Source organism: Solanum verrucosum, unplaced genomic scaffold (assembly GCF_900185275.1).
Source record: "Solanum verrucosum unplaced genomic scaffold, falcon-dt-bn FXZP01000261.1, whole genome shotgun sequence".
Classification (NCBI taxonomy): Eukaryota; Viridiplantae; Streptophyta; class Magnoliopsida; order Solanales; family Solanaceae; genus Solanum; species Solanum verrucosum.
In genome coordinates this window covers 4,517,263-4,537,415 of record NW_026019969.1, presented here as the reverse complement: position 1 = coordinate 4,537,415, position 20,153 = coordinate 4,517,263, and the positions used below count along the sequence as shown (strand labels likewise).

General features: G+C 33.5%; 3 protein-coding genes across 2 annotated transcripts; all 3 read right to left on the bottom strand.

The window, feature by feature from the left end:
- LOC125816821 (cysteine synthase-like) overlaps positions 1-20,153 on the bottom strand; it is an 85,157-nt gene that overhangs the window by 49,811 nt on the left and 15,193 nt on the right.
- On the bottom strand, positions 9,730-11,485 carry LOC125816825 (cysteine synthase-like). The gene is made up of 9 exons (XM_049496450.1): positions 11,447-11,485; positions 11,244-11,353; positions 11,091-11,148; positions 10,638-10,901; positions 10,371-10,560; positions 10,196-10,275; positions 10,062-10,121; positions 9,916-9,996; positions 9,730-9,819 (listed from the first exon to the last, which is right to left on the bottom strand). Exons 1-9 carry the CDS (start codon positions 11,483-11,485, stop codon positions 9,730-9,732), a joined length of 972 nt encoding a protein of 323 aa, XP_049352407.1.
- Positions 13,948-15,898, bottom strand: LOC125816822 (cysteine synthase-like). The gene is made up of 9 exons (XM_049496448.1): positions 15,634-15,898; positions 15,477-15,534; positions 15,036-15,299; positions 14,830-14,967; positions 14,688-14,739; positions 14,494-14,573; positions 14,330-14,389; positions 14,129-14,209; positions 13,948-14,037 (listed from the first exon to the last, which is right to left on the bottom strand). The coding sequence occupies exons 1-9, from the start codon at positions 15,723-15,725 to the stop codon at positions 13,948-13,950; spliced, it is 915 nt and encodes a 304-aa protein (XP_049352405.1). The 5' UTR covers positions 15,726-15,898.

Genomic DNA, 20,153 nt, shown 5'->3' with positions numbered 1-20,153 from the left:
GACCAATATTTAATTAATAAAATAAATGACCTCAACACAAAAAAAAAAAGTATTCAAAGCAAACCAACACAAAGAAAATAACTCGTCTTTTGGGGAATCTAATTAAGTTAATTAAAAATTATAAAGTTAGAGTTAAACAACAAATAATAAATAATCACGATTAAATAATTAAAGAGTAAGGGAGAAATTGAATTTGGGCCTCCTTTTGGGCCAATTTCGCTGAAATTTTGGAGGTTTAAACAAAACCCGTTTTTGTATACACAAGCTGTATATCAGTGTATACAGCTTGTATATCAGCCCCGTTTCCTGTATTTTTTGCTTCCAAACACCTGTATTTCACTCCAACCCTGTATTTTTGCGTTTTTGACCTGTATTTGCTGCCCTAAACCAGTATATCAATGTATAAATATTGTATACAGTGAATGTACAACCCATTTTGGGGCTTTTCGGGGCCTAAAATCGATCCTTAACCCCTGTTCACCATTTCCCTTTACTCGAACTATGAAGAGGCCGACCCGAACATAAAGAAGGTTGGGTTTCAAAACCCAATATCAATGCAAGAGGAAGACGGAGCCTAAGTTGAACTCGACCGATAGTACATGTGAAAATAAATAAATGATAGGATTAGCATTTATGATTTATGAAGGAGACAAAGCAACAAAATAAACAAGTTAACACTCGCTTATCATCATTAATAAAACATCATTTAAGCAGCAATCCAAAGGGAAAATTGATGAGGACTTATTATTTTTTTCTAACACGAGTGATGAGCAGTAATGATACAAAATGAATGCAAGCTCATGTATGTGACATAGACAAAGATATCTTGACTACAAAAATGGACATGCTTAAAAATGTAAGAAACAAGGAATATGCATCCATATGCCTTTCCAGGAGCAACAATAAAAAAAATAAAAATCATATCTTTGGGCTACTATAACACTTATCATGAATAATATTTCTAAATCATAATAATCACAAACAACGAAACTTTTAACTTCTTAAAATTTAAATTAGGATCAGTAAGTTCGGAGAATAAACATTTTATCACTTTTAAGAACTAGAGATTTAAATAAAAAATACACATGAATCAATAAGAAAGCAAGTTACTACACCAAATATCTCTAGTAAAAAAAAGACATGTAACAAGACAGTAAAGCCACAATGATACCATGAATACAACCAACAATAAAGTGAGGCATAACGAGTCACTAATTAACAATTGAAGGCGGGAAGAAATTTGTTACTGGAGTAGTGACAAAACAGAACACACATCGTCTAAAAGGAAAGAACAAGGATATTACCTTTTCCGGTGCAGCGAACCGAGACGAAACGAGTGAGTTAGAGCGAACTATATAACCACTACTTCGAAAAACTCCAAGGATTCTGGCGAATTTTTTTTTTTTTTCAGCAACCCCCAAGGAAACCAGAAGAATAAATAGAATGTGTATTTCTTGTCTTAGCCTTTTAGCTTGTAATTTTTTTTTTCACCTCCCTCTCCTAATTGAAAAAACTATCTTAAATAGATGAGGAAAAAGCTGATCTAAGGGGGGAAAACGGATTGAAAAATTTTAATTTTGAAATTCAAATTCTTTTCTTTGTTCTCTCAAGTCAACAATGGAAGGGATGGGAAAAAGCTGATTTCCGTGAAAAAAGGGGGAAAGGAGATGTGAGGGTTTGACTAGGGTATGGGTTCTGCAGGGTAGTTGGGCGAGACTTCCGAATTTGCAGCGCAATTTGCTCGCTGAATTTCGGTGTTCGCGTGAAGAAGAAGAGTAACAGGGGCGGGTACTGTTTGTACGTATTGGGTTGTATGTATTGTTGTTGCTGCTGTATGTTGATTGAATTGGGTTTCTTTGTGTTAAGATTGGGCTGGGAATGTTGTAATATATGGAAAAAATGGGCTGGACGAATTGGAAAACAAAAGAGGATTGCTGAAAAAAGAAAATGGGCTAGAAAAGTTGCTTGAATTGGTGGGCTGTTGATAGAGTTGTAATGGGCTGCTGAAACATGGCAAATAAATGGCCCAATTTTTTATCTAAAAAAAAGAATTAAGGATAAGGTGAGAAGTGGCTAGCATTGCAATTACACAATAGCCAAATGAATTTCAATTGTAGCCAAATTGAATTTAATCGATGAATTTGGTTGACATTTAAACAAGGCGAATTTCATAAATTAATTAACGAGCTTCTTAGTCCTAACGAAATAAAGTAATTAATTTGATTATAAAAATAATAATTAATTTAATTACAAACTAATTAACTCAAAATTATAACTATAACTTAAACTAAAGAAAATTAATAAAATATTTTAACTAAAATGTAAAATATTTTGACGATTTCCAAATATTTGTAAGGTAGCGTGATTGTAAAATGTACATATCTATTATAAAAAAAAAAAAAAAAAAAATCATTAAAAGTGACAAAATTACCTTAAATACAACTTGAAAGTATTTTGAATTTCACAAGATTTATTAATTCAAAATTGTGACCCTCACTATCAAAGTATTTAAAATATAAAATCTTTTCGAGACAATTTTCGAATAATCATAAAATATACTAATTATATACATAATTATGTAAAACGTATATATCATCTAAAAATTAAGAAAAGTGACAAAACTATTTAAAAATCTTGCAAACTATATTATTATTATTACTTTTATAAAACTAATTATTTTAAAACTATGGCCATAACTAAAATAACGTAACTTAAATAAAATGTGCTTTTCAAATCAACAAAATTAAATAAGACAAAATAATATAAAATAAGAATAATTAAACTAATAAAATAAATAACTTATACTTTAAACCAAATTAATTTAATTGAATATAAAACAAACTCTTTTTGAGACGATTTTTGAATATTCATAAAATATAATAATTATATACATAATTATGTAAAACATATATATTATCTAAAAATTATAAAATAAGACGGATCTAGTTAAAATAACTTGCAAACTATATTATTATTATTATTATTATTTATTATTTTATTTTATTATTATTCTTTTTTTAGAAATTTTATAAAACTAATAATTTTAAATCGTTTAGAATTTAGGAAGCTCGATGATCAATTTATATTGGGGAGGGTCAAAATTGGGTGTCAACACCTACTTACGTCATGTTTCCTTAAAGCTTAGGAGCAATGTAATTGGATTGTTATCCTTGTTACATTTGTAGCCATTATTGTTGATTGTTGGTTGCTTGAGTTGATATAATCCTCCCTTATCGGGATTCTTATTCAGTTAGTAGAGTCCCTGTGTTGGACACGACTTAGAGGCTATTTGTATAGGTTGCCTATAACTAAATTGCTCGCTTTTAGCGATTGGATTGTTATTGTTGCCCTTGGGGCTATTCTGGTTAGCTGCAGGAATGTGATCTATGCCTATAAGGGTTATGTGCTGCCTACAGGGTTATATGGATGCCTAAATGGGCTATGAGTTGCCTACGGGGCTATATTGATGCCTAGAAAGGCTATGAGTTGCCTACATGGCTATATTGACGCCTAAAAAAGTTATGTGCTTCCTATAGGCCGGGCCATGTTGTTGCCTAAGAGGGTTATGAGTTGTCTATAAGCTATGTTGATGCCTAAGAGAGCTATGTGCTGCCTACGGGGTTAGGGGACTACCGATAAGAGTATATAGGCTGATTGGCACCTTTCGAGCTTATGGGGCATGAGTAGGTGGTCTTGTGTGCTAATTGTATCTGCCGAGCTTATGGGGGCTTGAGTAGGTTGTTGTTTTATTATTTTTGACAAGTTTAGATTTAGGAGCAGGTCAGTACACTTATCTTATCCTTGATTTATTTATCAGATTATTCAAGTATATCAGGATACCTCCTCATAGTCTATTGCCTTTCATACTCTGTACATTATTTTGTACTGACGCCCTATTGCCTTGAGGGTGCTGCATTCATGTATGCAGATCCTGGCAGATGACCGAGTAGACCTCCTCAGCAGCAGGATTGACTTTTATCCTGTTGGCTAGCCCTTTTCTTCGGAGCTGCCAGAGTTGGGAGTTTGTTACCTTTAGTTGTATATATCTTTATGGGTAGGCTGGGGCCCTGTCCCGCTAATCTTTACTACTTTTAGAGGCTTACATACTAGTGTGTGGGGTGTATAGCTACGTTATGGCCATACTGGCCTATGCTGTTGGCTTACCGAAGCTTGTGAGTTGTTTGATGTACTGTAATGATATATACATGCTTTTAGTTTTGGTATTGATATCATGGTGGCCTCGATGGCCCAATCAGGACTTTTGTGCTAGTTGGCTATTTATTTATATGATCTCCTGGGAGTAGCTGTTTCTTTTATAGATCAGTTGACAGGGGCCTTGCCGGCCAAGTGCTTAATTTTAAGCCGAGATATACTTGTTTGTTTTCTTGATTGTGTGTGGCTGCTATGCGCTAGTAGCAAATGGTTCAGCAGGGTTGACTCGGGCCTAAGTTTTGGCATTAGGAGCCCGTTACTCCTCTCAAGTTTGGGGCGTGACATTAATGTAACCCAAAATTGAAATTTTTTGATAAACACTTAAATATATACATATTCTTTCGTCAATTTATATGATATCTTTTTATTCTTGAAATCAAGCAATGTGAAATTTAATTAATATTTTAAAATATATTTTTATTTTTTATATTAACATAAGAACTACAACTTATAATGTTTGTTCATAAATAATCATTCCCACTAAGTTGCAATTCAACCAAAAATACTATAAGTTGTATTTCTTATCATGTTAACATATGAAAAAAATACATTTTATAGCTTGAATTTTGAGGGAAAAAATCGAATAAAATGATGGAGAGAGTAAAATTAAAAAAAATAATTTGATTAATGTAATTTAAATAACTATTTATGTTTATCCTAAAACTAAAACAATTAATTTTTTATGAGGTTAAGTGCACACATCTTAGTTTAACTTTTTTAAGTACGTAATTATTTGACTTCAAATTTAAATTAGTATCAATATATTTATCTCTATTTGATTTTTGACAAATGAGTATTATGAACTATAAAAAAAGGTAAGGAAAATAAATATTAATTTTAAGAAATAATGAAATGCTAATTTTAATATAGTACTATTTTTTTTCTTTGATCTTGTTATTGTATTATGTTAAATTTATGTAATGAAATATATTAAAATTAAAAAACAATAATATTAAGTACTTCATATTTAAAGAGAGGGGTAAATAGAAGGTGGGGTGGATGAGTGAGAAGAGAAAGGGAGAGGTTGAAAAGACATGAAACCTACAAAATGTATTTTTTTCTATTAAAAAAATTCCTCTTACAATTATTACATGGCATATCTTATCCACCCTTTTTTTTTTTAGAAGGTGGGGTGGATGAGTGAGAAGAGAAAAGGAGAGGTTGAAAAGACATGGGACCTACAAAATGTACTTTTTTCAATTAAAAAAATCCCTCTTACAATTATTACATGGCATATCTTATTCACCATAAAATTTTGGCTTAAGTCATCTACGATCCTTTAAAGTTGTCTGCATATTTCAGTTAGATACCTCAATTAAATTTGGTACCTATTGAACAACTCTACTACTTTGAATTGATACCACTTGAGCACTTTTTGCTTATGTGGCATTTTGGGTGTGATTCACTAACCAAAAGCGTGTGAAAGCACTAAATTTAACATTTTTTAAAAATTAAAATAATCTCTTTCTTCTTTATTGCGGCATCCACCATGGCAGCCATATAAACCTTCCTCCTTCGTCCTCATTTGTTTTTTGTTCCTTTAATTTATCATTATTATCATCTTATATTTTCAAATTTATTATTATCATCATCATCATCACATCCATTTCTTTCTCTTCTTTTGAGCAACCACCACCGTCCACCGCCTTTACCATTATCGCCTCCACATGATTATTTATTTTCTAGATCTAGAATTAAATCTTGTCATATTGTTTATTTATGAAAGTAAGCAAGTTTATAAATTTACAATTTAACTCTTTGACATAATGTTTTCTTCCTTGTCTTTTAATTTTGTCATCATTTCCTTCGCCACCATTGTTGATTTATTATAAAGAAGAACAAGAAAAAAAAAAGAGTGGTTGTTCCGATGGGTAGCAGGGGAAGAATTTGGATGGGTGGAGTAATAATGTAACTATTAAAGTTTTTTTAAAAAAAATTTTGAATCTACATAATCTGTCATTGTTAATTTATGATAAATAAGAAGAAGAAGAAGAAAAGAAGTAAAAAGACGTTGGGGTCCTAAAATCTGATGGGTAGCATGGAAAGGGTGGGTGGATTGTTTAGGGGTACAAAATATTTTATTTTATTTTTTATAATTGAAAATATATTTTTAAATAATTTTGTGGATCCAATGACACGTATCATAATTTAATTCGTCATTGTGTCATGTCATCGCAAGTGTATCTCACACACTTAATATTTTAAGCTGATTGACAAAAAGATGTCAAATAGGTGTCAATTCGAAGTGATAGAGGTGGTCAATAGGTACAAACCTTAATTGAGGTGTCCAAATGAAATATGAGAACAACTTTAAGTGACTGTAAATGACTAAAGCCTAAAATATTTCTAGAAGGTGGGGTGGATGAGTGAGAAGAGAAAGGGAGAGGTTGAAAAGACATGGGACCTACAAAATGTACTTTTTTCTATTAAAAATATCCCTCTTACAATTATTACATGGCATATCTTATCCACCATAAAAAAAAATTAGAAGGTGGGGGTGCATGAGTGAGAAGAGAAAGAGAGAGGTTGAAAAGACATGGGACCTACAAAATGTACTTTTTTCTATTGAAAAAATCGGCTTAAGTCATCGACCGCCCTTAAAGTTGTCCGCATAATTCACTTAGACATCTTAACTAAGACTTGTACCTATTGAACACCTAAATTGTTCAAAACATGTACTTGTTAAACACAAAGCGCTGATATGTCAAAAAATGTATTTTGCACTTCCCGAAAGTGCGTGAAAAGATTCAAAATAGTGTTTTTGAATTTTTTTCTTCTTTTATTGACACTTGACATTATAATTAACTTAAAAACATTTTTCTTCTTTCATTTACACTTTTTTCAAAAAAGAAAAGGACCACACTCCTTACCTATCATCTTCTTCATACTTTAGTTTGCAAAACATTCTTCATTTTAGCTCCAACATTGTTTTTCTTTCTTTTTTATAAAAAAAAGAATATCATTTCTTTCAAATATCAAGATAAATGAAAATCAACTATAAAGATTCAGATTTGAAAAAAAGTAAGGCTTTCTTTTGTATGATTTATTTCAAATCTCATAAAAACAGAGGCGAATTTAAGGGTAAAAAATGGGTCACTTGAACCCGTGGTCATTCGACAAAATTCGATATATTATTTGTATAGTTTTTAAAATATAGTAAATATTAAATAAATGAACCCATGATCACAAATGATTGGATAGCTCACTGGTTCAAGGGTTGGTTTTTGATTGTGAGGTTGAGGGTTCGATTCCAAGAGAGGACCTCTTTTTAAAATCAATTAAAAAGCACCATTGTTTGTTATTTATTTGAAAAAAATTCATTTTCTTTTTATAAAGTGTACTTTTTAAATTTCTTGAGATGCAAAATTGCATATATATTTTTTCATAAATGGTTTCTTTTAATAATTCTTTTTCAATCAATAATTCATATAAAAAATGCATTTTATTTTTCTTGTGACATAATACTCGAGATTTATCAAACTTTTAATAATTTTTTCCTTTAATATTGTTTTTCCCGAAAATCGTATTTAATAGTTTTCTTATGAAAAACCTATAATCTATTATTGCTAAATTAAATGAGGCCCTCAAATTTGTGAGCCTAAAATGATTGCCTTTTTCTTAAAGGGCAGAATCTTCCTGACAATGGTGCACCCGTCTTTTTAAAATCCTGAATTCGCCTCTGCATAAAAATAAGGAACAAATATGAAGAAGAAGAAAGAAGATAAATGATTTTTACGTATAAAAAAAGTTAGCCGATATTTGTTTATCAAAATTTTCGAACAAAGATTTTTACTCAAATTCATATATAAACCCATTAAATTTATCAAACATGATATTCAAAAAATTGAAAGAATTAATTTTTGAGGTATCATTCATTTTGTCATCGATGTAGAAATGAATAACGGCCGGCAAAATTTTCTTTCTTCTTCACTCTTAGTATGAAAATGTATATATATACTTTTTAAAAGTTAATCTTCAAGTTATTTGAAAAGAATTAGGTTTTGTGATTTGAGAAAATGTGTTTTGGGAAGAAGATGAAGATGAAAGGGGGTTGGGTAGGGGTGGGGTTGGGTATAATAGGTTGACTTTTTCATTTTTTTTTTCTTTTTAAAAAAATTAGATATGAAAAGTGTTTGAAATAATTTTAAACAAAATTTTATAATTTTCGGGGTCCAGTGCCACATGTTATTTTTTAATTAGCCGTTTTGCCACGTCACCGCAAGTGTATCACACACTCTTCATATATTTTGCTGATTATAAAAAAATGCCTAATAGGAACAATTCAATAAGTACTAGTCTTAGTTGAAGTGTCTTAGTAAATTATGCGGACAACTTTAAGGGGCCGCTAATGACTTAAGCCTAAAAAAATCCCTCTTACAATTATTACATGGCATATCTCATCCACCATAAAAATTTTCTAGAAGGTGGGGTGGATGAGTGAGAAGAGAAAGGGAGAGATTGAAAAGACATGGGACATACAAAATGTACTTTTTGCTATTAAAAAAATTCCTCTTACAATTATTACATGGCATACCTCTTCCACCATAAGTTTTTTCGAAGGTGCCGGTGTTACACAAACGTCTCTTTAATTTGGATTATCAAAAATTTAAAATTTATATAGTATATGTTATGTTATGTTATTTTTATTTATCTACTAATTCTCAAACACATGTATATAACTGAAACTTATTTCTCCATTAACCATTAGCTTAGGCAACTTATAATATTCATTAATACAAAAAAAATGCAGACTTTAGTTGTATTAAAAATAAAATATCAATTAATTTAAAATATTAAATATATGGAAAGGAAGCCGAAAAACTACTGGGTATGTTCCTTTTATTTTCCGAAAACGTTTAGTACGATAGTAATTTCTTCAGTTTTCCATTTTTGTAGTTTTTTTTTCTGTTTTGTTTATTTTCCAACATTTTTTTTTCTTTTGTAGAAAATTGAAATTGAAATTTACAGGAAAGACATGATATTGTCACATCTAATTGTGCATGAAAATATAAATAAAAAAGCATTAAAAAACTAAAGAATAAGTTTGTTGAGGTGTTATATATGGCTTGGGACTGAGATGTTATGTTAAAAATTATATGTATCTAACTATATCCTAATTTATGTATTGAAATAATATGCGATAAATAACTGCCAACATAAAGTCAATCATGTACAAGTTTTATAAAGTATTAAGGGATAAACGTGCAACCCACGTGTAATGAGTTATAGGAACTTTGAAAGAGAGAGGTTATCGTTTGTCTGATTCAAACTTTTAAGCCTTGTAAGTTTAAGAAGGAGGGGTTAATTCTCGTGTAAACTATAAAAGAGTCAAGTAAAAATAGACCTCTTAGCACAAGAGAAGTTAATATCTAGCTGTAGGAGAACAAATAGGTTCTGTTTGTGCCATTCATATAATATAAGAATGTACAAGTGAACAATAAGTTCATAGCCATTTAAGAGGTTACAACATTCAGAAGTTTTTATTATTTTTAGCTCAAGTTACAACATTGCATAAAGTTACTCAAAAGTCATGTTTTCCACCTCTTCTCGAATGGAATCAAACAGCTTAGTGGAAAGATAACGCTCTCCAGAACTAGCAAAAATAATCTGCATACATAATTTAAGGCCAGTGTTCAAATTTTTTAAGGAGACAGAGAAAGAATGTTATCGATCGATAAGCTTAATGAAACAGATCTAACTTACTGCAATAAGTTTCCCAGCATTTTCAGGCTTTTTTGCTACTTGAATTGCTGCAGCAGCTGCCGCCCCTGACGATATTCCTACCTGATAGTTGCAATGATATAAGAATGGAGGACTCAGAAGTGATCTTTATTGACGGGTGAACTTACCAGCAGGCCTTCTTTCAATGCAATAAGCTTTGCCATTTCAATAGCTTCATCACTAGATACCTGATTAGACAGTCATACAAATTTAAATGTTTGTAAAATTTGACAACTAGTATATATTTAGTATACAGCCTTACTTGAAGAACTCCATCCAGGATCCTGAGATCGAGAACGACTGGAATAAAACCAACACCAATTCCTTGAATTTTATGCGGCCCTTTTAACATTTAATTACATACATATCAATCAGTATATGATAAATAATATTTCGCCGAAGCAGAGATGAATACAGGGAAATTCCTATGTACTGACCTAGTTGTCCTCCATTTAAAATTGCATTTTCAGCTGGTTCTATACCATATACCTTTATTTCTGGATTCTTCTCCTTGAGGAACCTTCCTGCTCCCGTCACCGTGCCTCCAGTCCCAATCCCTGCAATGAAAATATCAACTTTTTCTCCTGTGCTCTTCCATATTTCTGGTCCAGTTGTTTCATAATGGATCTGTACATTCATACTTGATAAGTATGACAGACGCTTTTGTAGCAAATTAATGAACAAATTATTCGTATTGGAGACACCTTTGGATTGGCAAGATTCTCAAACTGATGAAGAAAATGACAGTTTGGGGTCCTATCTAGTATTTCTTGAACCTTCTGAAGCACACCATCAGAACCTTTGGCTGGATCTTTGATGTATAACTCAGCCCCCAAAGCTTTAAGAACAATCCTTCTCTCAAGACTATAAGATGATGGCATCACTATCATGAGTTTGTAGCCACGAGCTGCAGCTATAAATGCAAGCCCAATGCCGGTATTATCACTGGTTACATCAAGAAGGACACTCTTCCGGCCGTCATTAATTCAACATTTGAAAATACAAGGAAATCATTTCAGTTCAGCAGTTTCAGACAATAGGACAGAATTCAAATAACATGAAAAGTTATGTTAATCCTAGTTTTATCATCACACTTGAGAGTCATATAACATCTTTACAAGCTGTTAATAAGTATTCTCGAAACCAATTTCACAAACCTTTCCAGGAGTAATTAGGTCCTTATCTTCTGCATCTTTGATCATACTATATGCAATCCTACAAATCAGTAACAGATGTGAAAAATTCCGTAAATTCAAGATTTTCAATAGGAATGATGTATAAACTGGATGAGGGGATTGAAGGTTAAACACCTGTCTTTGACACTTGCAGATGGTTGCATATACTCTAATTTGGCTGCAAATTGGACAGCACAACCTTCAACTATTTTGTTGAGATATACCATAGGGGTGTTTCCAATAAGCTACATTGTGAAGACAACAAAATGAGATGATTCGATGCTGAAATAGCAATATGTAAAGATTGTACCAAGAAATTAAGATTTCAGAAAGGAAACTACATCTTTCGCGATCTCATGAGTACTCTTCGCTTCCATATTGTCTTGCTGACTTACTGCAACAAGAAACAAGAGCTAAACATATTCAATAATAGGAAGAAGAGAATATATGTACCTAATATACTCTCGACCATGGAAGTGAAACGAGAATGTATGACAATCTAGCTAACACAATAGAAAACCTCTTTGCTGAAGAGAGTAAAAAACCACGACGTACAATGTGTGGAATTTCAGCTATCAATCTCCACTGACTTCAACTAGCGGTTTCAAATTACAGCCAAAGAGCAAAGTTGGTGGTATTAATACATTAATATCTGCAACACGCAACCAACGCAACTACTTATATGGTATACAGCCTTACTTGAAGAACTTCATCCAGGATGCTGAGATCGAGAACAGGTGAGATTAAACTAGGACCAATTCCTTGGATTTTATGCGGCCCTTTATCGGTAACATTTAATCACACATATCAGTCTATGATACATTCACAGAAAGTAGTGATGAAAACACAGTATGAGAGATAAGCTGGAAAAACTTTATATGGAACTAATGCAATGGCATTTTCTAAGGGGAAAGAAACTCGACTGACCTAGTTGTCCTCCATTTAGAAATGCATTTTCAGCTGGTTCTAAACCATATACCCGATTTTCCGACAAGACAAAAGATGGAAAGAAAATCACAAATCAAGTCAAAAGGAAAGAAGAACAATGCCGGTCACAAATAACCTTAATTACCTTTATTTCTGGATTCTTCTCTTTAAGAAACCTTCCAATTCCTGTCACTGTGCCACCAGTCCCAATCCCAGTAATTAAAATATCAACTTTCCCTCCTCTACAATTCCATATTTCAGGTCCAGGTGCTTCACAATGGATCTACAAAACGAATACTTGATAAGTGTGATGTTTTTATAACAAATGAACGAGTTGTTTGTATAGACACCTTTGGATTGGCAGGGTTCTTGTCCTGACGAAGAAAATAACAGTTGGGTGTTGTGTCTTTTATCTCTTGGGCCTTCTGAAGCACACCATCTATACCTTTGGCAGGATCTGTGATGTATAACTCAGCCCCCAAAGCTTTAAGAACAATCCTTTTCTCAATACTATATGATCCTGGCATCACTATCACGAGTTTATAGCCACGAACTGCTGCAATAGACGCAAGACCAATGCCGGTATTTCCGCTGGATGTCTCTAGAAGGACAGTCTTAAGCCACCATTATTTCATCATTTGAAAACCAAGAAAATTACTGTTGTTGTTGTTGTTTTTTTAAGCATGTTTAAGATTATAAAATTAAAATATCTTTTATTATATTTCACATATTTTGGTTTAAGATCTCAAAATTTTTATCTTTTTTATTATTATGTTAAGTCAAAATCAGACAAATAAATTGAAACAAAAATTATACTATTTTGCCGTTATATATTCAACACAAATATCATATTTTTCCTTTTATTTTGGTTTCCCATTCGATATTCAATTTTCACATTGGAGCCCAATTATATTGGGATTCACGCAGCAGAGGGGCCCATTAAGAAGGATCAAGACCTCTAATTAATAGAGGAACAACTTTAATTTTGGTTTCCCATTCGATATTCAATTTTCACATTGGAGTCCAATTATATTTGGATTCACGCAGCATAGGGGCCTATTAAGAAGGATCAAGACCTCTAATTAAGGGGGGAACAACTGTATCCGCTATCTTGGACCTAACTCAACCTCAAAAGTTAGCTTATGAGGAGAGGATTGTCCAAGTTCCATATAAGGACACTAAATTCCCATCCCTTTTCTGATGTGGAAATTCTTAACACTCCCCCGCACGCCCAAACCTTGTTAACTGGAGCATGGACACTATAATATGGGGACCAACATCAGTGAACAAAGAATTGAAATGAGCCTAGCTATGATAGCATGTATAGATGGATCTTGGACCTAACTCAACCTTAAAAGCTAGCTTATAAGGGGAGGATTGTCCAAGTTCCATATTAAGAGACTAAATTCCCATCCCTTTTCCGATGTGGGAATTCTTAACATGTCATTTAATAGACCTCTTTTAATCCATTTATAGAAGAGTTTTTTCTTATAATTTTTATTTATTTTCTTTAAAATATTAAGAATTATTTCATTCGTAAAAGTTAAAGTAGTGCAAATTGCAATCTTTTTTTATACTCAATCATGAATATAAATATTTAGTTTTTCACGAATACTATCGTGATAAATTCTAGCCAGGAAATGATGAAAATGTTAAGATTTTGCAGTTATTTCAACAATGCATATTGTTAAGGTCTAATTCTGGTGTAAATTATAAAGGAGACGAGCAAACACATACCACTTAGCACAAGAGAGGTTAATATCTGTAGGCAAGCAAATAGTTGTTCTTTGTACCATTCAAATATTAAGAATGTATTAGTGAACAATAGTTCATCCATTTAGGGGTTACACTTCAAAGATCTTCACTATTTTAGCTCAAGTTACAACATATATAACTCCAAAGAAGCATAAAATTACTCAAAAGCCATGTTTTCCACCTCTTCTCTAATGGAATCAAACAGCACGGTGGAAAGATAACGCTCTCCAGAACTAGCGAATATAATCTGCATACATAATTTTAGGCCAGTGTTCAAATGTTTCAAGGAGACAGAGAAAGAATGTTATCAGCTTAATTACTGAATAGAATTAACTTACCACAATAAGTTTCCCAGCATTTTCTGGCCTTTTTGCTACTTTTACTGCAGCAGCAGCTGAAGCCCCTGATGAAATTCCTACCTGAAAATATTCCAAAATAAAAAGTTGAAGTATAGTCGTGATGACTTAATAAGAACACATACCACAAATGAAGCGGTAGACAGACAATCTGCATGTGGACTCAAATAAAAGTAATCTTACCAGCAGGCCTTCTTTCAATGCAAGAAGCTTTGTCATTTCAATAGCTTCATCACTAGATACCTGAACATAAATAAAAACAGAAGCTGATATCATAACTTATACACATTGAACAGAAATTTAAATGTTTATAATCTGACAACTACTTATATGGTATACAGCCTCACTTGAAGAACTCCATCCAGGATGCTGAGATCGAGAACAGGTGGGATAAAACCAGGACCAATTCCTTGGATTTTATGTGGCCCTATAACGGTTAACATTTAATAAATAATTCACAGAAAGTAGTGATGAAAACAGAGATGAGAGCTTGAACAACTCTTTATATGGAACTAATGCTATGGCATGTTAGTTGACTGACCTAGTTGTCCTCCGTTTAGAAATGCATTTTCAGCTGGTTCTAAACCATATACCTGATTTTCCGACAAGACAAAAAGAAGGAAAGAAAATCACAAATCAAGTCAAAAGGAAAGAAGAACAATGCCGGTCACAAATAACCTTACCTTTATTTCTGGATTCTTTTCCTTGAGAAACCTTCCAATTCCTGTCACTGTGCCTCCAGTCCCAATCCCAGCAATACAAATATCAACTTTCCCTCCGGTACAATTCCATATTTCAGGTCCAGTTGCTTCATAATGTATCTATAAAATGGATACTTGATAAGTGTTATGTTTTTATAATAAATGAATTGAGTTATTTGTATAGACACCTTTGGATTGGCAGGGTTCTTGTCCTGACGAAGAAAATAACAGTTGGGTGTTGTGTCTTTTATCTCTTGGGCCTTCTGAAGCACACCATCTATACCTTTGGCAGGATCTGTGATGTATAACTCAGCCCCCAAAGCTTTAAGAACAATCCTTTTCTCAATACTATATGATCCTGGCATCACTATCACGAGTTTATAGCCACGAACTGCTGCAATAGACGCAAGACCAATGCCGGTATTTCCGTTGGATGTCTCTAGAAGGACAGTCTTAAGCCACCATTATTTCATCATTTGAAAACCAAGAAAATAACTTCAATTCAGCCTTTCAGATAAATTATAATAGACCACAGAATTCACATCACTATCAAGAGAAATGAACATATATATCTCTTCAATGTGTTCCTTTTTCATCTTGCTATTTATTCTCATACAAACTTCACCAACCTTTCCAGGGCTAATCAGGCCCCTGTCTTCTGCATCTTTGATCATACTCCATGCAACCCTACATATTAAGAATTGCAAGTTAGAAATAAGATGTGAATAATTCAAGATTTTGCAAATTGAGCGAAGAAACAGGATGAGGGGAGTGAAAGATAAACACCTATCTTTGATACTTGAGCATGGTTGCATTATCTCCAATTTGGCTGCAATTTGGGCAGCACAACCTTCCACGATTTTGTTCAGATATACCATAGGGGTGCTTCCAATTAGCTACATTGTGAAGACAACAAAATGCGATGATGATTTGATTCTAAACAAGGAGGATGTAAAGAGTACCAAGAAAGATTTCAGAAAGGAAACTACTTCTGTCACATCTTTCGCGATCTCATGACTCTTCTCTTCCATATTTCCTTGCTCACTTACTGCAACAAGAAAAAAGAGTTAAGCATCTTTAATTATAGGAAGAAGATAGAACATATGTAACCTACAACACAATTAAAACTAAGGAATAGTTTGTTCAAAACTGTAACAAAAGGAGCTGTTATTTCCACAACAATCAGCCTATAAATTACTTTAAGGAGCTGTTAACTACCAATCTGCCACTATAAGTTAGACAATTTTCTTTTTCCTATTATACTCTCAATTCATTAACATTCATGAGTTAATGTCTTTTTTGACTTGCCACGTCAGCTATTCGGATGTATTTAAATTCACTTGAAAGATGTTAAGGGGGTACCCGTATAGTTTAAGTGCTAAAGTAAGTGGTGCTGTCAAGTTTAAGGTTTTTTTTTTTTTAATGTATTTTCCCTTGAAACTATAACTTATGACCATACAAGTGACAATACGTAATATGAAACTATAATTTCTGTATTTTCCTTATTATCTTATCATATAACGTCGTATGAGTTATTCATTATTATGAAGCGCCTAGCAATTTGCCTAAGTGATGTATTGTGACTATCTCTAAACAAATGATCATATACAAATATGCGCTCATGTACTCATGACTATGATTTTATACGCATAACTGTAATCACGATCAAACACAAGGTACGCCCTCTGTGGGCTCGCTATGAGGGTCTTGCCCGCAGTCCATATGTGTCATATCTTGGCTCAAGTCAGGGAACCAGTCATGACATTCCTGCTGACTATCAAATGCAAACAATCTCACAAGGACGGGTACGCCACAATATTCGGGCTCACTATAAATGGTCTGGTCTCAATCATGTGCACAAAATAGCGTCGCACGTATTTGTCAAGTAAAACTTATGAATACCCTTCCAAAGTTAAGGATAACTTTTATCAAGCAATGCCTTTAAAGATCTATGACATGCAGATCATATTGTTTTTCCACTCAAGTAGTAATATCCATTTGCAAGTAACTTTTTTTTTTATAAAAAAAACATAAATATCCATCTAATCAAGTGTTGTCCTTATAGCTATGTCTCCAGGTGATCAGTACTAATGCAACTATACCGTGCTATATTATTCCTATTTACAAAACTTGACAAATATATCATGTGATTTTTTTAGAGATTTCAAGGAGTAAATATTTTTAAAGGTCACTCAATTATGGAGAATTATCTAGTAAAGTCACTCAACTTTGTTTTGTATGAATAAAATCACTCAACTTTGAGATTTTCTTTTATAAAATCACTAAACCAAAATTATCATTAAAAAAGGCAAAAGGGTCTCATGAACCCTTGTACTTGTATGAATTTGTATTGTGGACCCTTCTACTTAACATTTTATCAACTGAACCCCTAAACTAAATAAAACACAATAAATTAAACCCCTCTGACCATTGACCATGCTTATGTGACATTAAAATAGCTGAGTTGGCGAGAGAGTGTGACTACACGCATTTAAGGCGAGTGAACATCATATTTTAAACTTTAAATTTTAAATTATTAAAATTATATAATAAAAAAATTTAAAAAGAAAAGAATCCATCTTCTTCCCCACATCGCTTTTTCAGCCACCCCTTCCCCATCGCTGCCCAAACCTCTTTCTTTTTTCTCCACACCATAGTTATCTTCTTTAGCCCGATCTTGGCATTGGCACTTTGGTGACATCAAGTTTCATGGCGATTATTAGTGGAGGGAGAGAATCGTGTTGGTTTCATGGCGGTGCTCGGTGATTCACAATGGTGTGAGAGAGAGAGGCGACTCTGGTCCCTTTTTCGCTAGAATGAGAGCGATGTTGGTCCTTTTTTCCGCTAGAATGGGAGGAGGCGGCCGGCGAGGGAGTTTGCAGGTACGCCAGAGAGGATGGAAAGGGGAGTTTGCAGGTCCCCATCTTCAATCTTTCACATCAATCGTCTCCTTCTAATCCCTTAAACTTGTCTTTTTCAACCCGTTTCGATAACCCAAGAAAATCTCAGGCGAATTTTGGGTAGATTTCAATGAGTTTCATGGCAGAGGTTGGTGTGAAATTGTATTTGTAAGCAATTTGGGGTGTGAAAATAGTAGTCGGTGTTGGATTGCAAAAAGTTTGGCCAGATCTGGTTGTTAGGTGGCTTAGGTTGTTGTTACTGTGGAGGTTGGAAGAGGAAAGAAAAATAGTGATGGTGTGCGGCGGAGATGAAGACGGGTGAGGGAGAAAGTATATGTGATTTCGCCGGCAAAAATGGCGACGACGCTGGCGATGACTTTCTTTTGGTGGTGAAATAATGAAAGTAGGGAGAATTAGAAATGCCAATAATAAATTAAAATGTTATTATTTTACATTTTATTTAATAATTTTGGTTAATAATTTTTTTAAATAGTTATGAAATAATTATGATGTGGCATTAATATATCTGACGTGGATATGACATGTCAATTATATAAAAGAGAGTGAGCTACACACATGGTTGGAGGGGATTAAAAGTCTCATTTTAATTGAGTTTTAAGGGTCCAGATGACAAAAGGGTAAGTAGAAGGATTCAGAATACAAACTAATACAAGTGTAAGGGTCCACCAAACCATTTCGCCTTGAAAAAATACATGACATGACAAAATAAATTTATTTTTTATGCTATGTTGACATGGACCCAGATAAAACAAAATTAAAGAAAACCCATATCTTAAACCCAATCCATCAACAATTTCATAATTGTCGAAATTATAAATCTGAAACTTTATAGGTGTAACATCTCGCACCTAGAAACGACTATAAAGAGTTTAACATATGAAAATATTGATTTTTGGATAGAATAAGAACATCTGGAAATTTTTGTCTAAGTTAAGAAGTGAGTTTTGGCCTTTTTCATACGGCCATAACTCCTAGCTCAAGATGAGTTAGGAGCAGATCTGGATATTGTTGGAAACCTCTTGGAATGATCTTTCCAACGCCGCTGAGTTTGCGCGATTCTGAGATCGTATGAGTAAGTTATGCCCTTTGGAAGTTGGGCTATTGGATTAAGGAAAGTCCAAATCCGGATTTGTGAGGGGTAAACTAGTCTTTTCCTTACCTAATTTGCCTATTTCATTTTTAGGAATTAATTGGGGTAAAACAAGACTTTATTCAGTTTAGAAAAAATTAGAATTTACGCTAGGGCTTGGAGAGGATTCAGAAAGAAGAGAAAAGAGGAGAGAAATCAAGAAATCGCCAAGAACTTTCAAACTTTGCGAGTGGAATTCGTCGGGGGTGATCCCTATTAAGGCATGTGAGATTTCTTTCGTGTTGGGTTAGTTCACCCACACACTAACTTGTTTCAATTCAGCGAAATTGGAGTTGTTTGAATGTTAAGAAAGTGAAGTTCTTGAAGAACATTGTTGAATTCTTGTGGGTTGATTGTTGAATGCCTAGTGTTGATTTGATTCGTGTTTCCAGGTTGTTTTTCGAGTTAAATCTATCATGAATTGAGGGTATAAATGATCCTAAGTGTTTGGGGAAAGGACCATTGAAGTTTAGAGGGTTTCTGGGCAAGGGCTTGGGGCGTCGCGCCTGCCAGAGTGCCACAAAAGTTCCTCAGAGGCCGGGCTGGCGCCCCGCGCCTCTCAGAGCGCCAGGGACGCCAGTTCTCCCTATTCGTTCCCCACCTTCTTGTACTTGTTCCTAAGTGATGTACCTATGTTTCCTAGTCAATTTCAACACTCTAAAGTGCATCTAAACACCATGAATTCATTCATAAACATGAGATCTTGAACCTTGAATCTATAATTCAATTCAAGGAAAGTTAAGTTCAAAGTCAAAGAAGTTAAAAGTCAAGTCTAGAAGTTAAGAAGCAAGTCAAAACAAAGTTTCTTAAAGTTTCCAAGGGTCTTAACAATGTTTTATTGTCGTTTTAAGACCTAAGTTTTGAAGTTAAGCAAAGAGTAAAGCTATGGTTTGAAGTTCTTTTCTTCAAAGAGATATATAGGGACTATGTATTCCTAAAGAAGTTTTAAAGAAATGTTTTCACATTTAAACAAGATCGGAAACTGAGATTTCCAAAGATGACTTTGGGCTAGTTTTCAGAAAAGAATAATGGCTTTCTAAATAAAGCAAGCAGGGGAAGCTGAGAATTCCAAGATAGTCTTTGAGCTAAATTTTGAGCACTAGTCTCAAATCAGCAGAAATAAATATGTTTTAAAAACATAAAAGCCAGTACATTTTTGGGAGTAGTAGCGAGCACCGAATTGGGGGAGCGTTCAAAGAACCCACAACCCCCATAGAACCATGTAGCGACAATGGGTAGAAGAGGTTCATACTTTT

Coding starts and splice junctions, on each gene's coding strand:
- LOC125816825 (XM_049496450.1), bottom strand. CDS start 11,485: ATGGAAGCGAAGAGTACTCATGAGATCGCGAAAGATGTA. Junction 10,122..10,195: donor TCCTGGATGGAGTTCTTCAA/GTAAGGCTGTAT, acceptor CTGTCTAATCAG/GTATCTAGTGATGAAGCTAT. Junction 9,820..9,915: donor ATGCTGGGAAACTTATTGCA/GTAAGTTAGATC, acceptor TTATGTATGCAG/ATTATTTTTGCTAGTTCTGG.
- LOC125816822 (XM_049496448.1), bottom strand. CDS start 15,725: ATGGTATATCTGAACAAAATCGTGGAAGGTTGTGCTGCCCAAATTGCA. Junction 14,390..14,493: donor TCCTGGATGGAGTTCTTCAA/GTGAGGCTGTAT, acceptor ATTTATGTTCAG/GTATCTAGTGATGAAGCTAT. Junction 14,038..14,128: donor ATGCTGGGAAACTTATTGTG/GTAAGTTAATTC, acceptor TTATGTATGCAG/ATTATATTCGCTAGTTCTGG.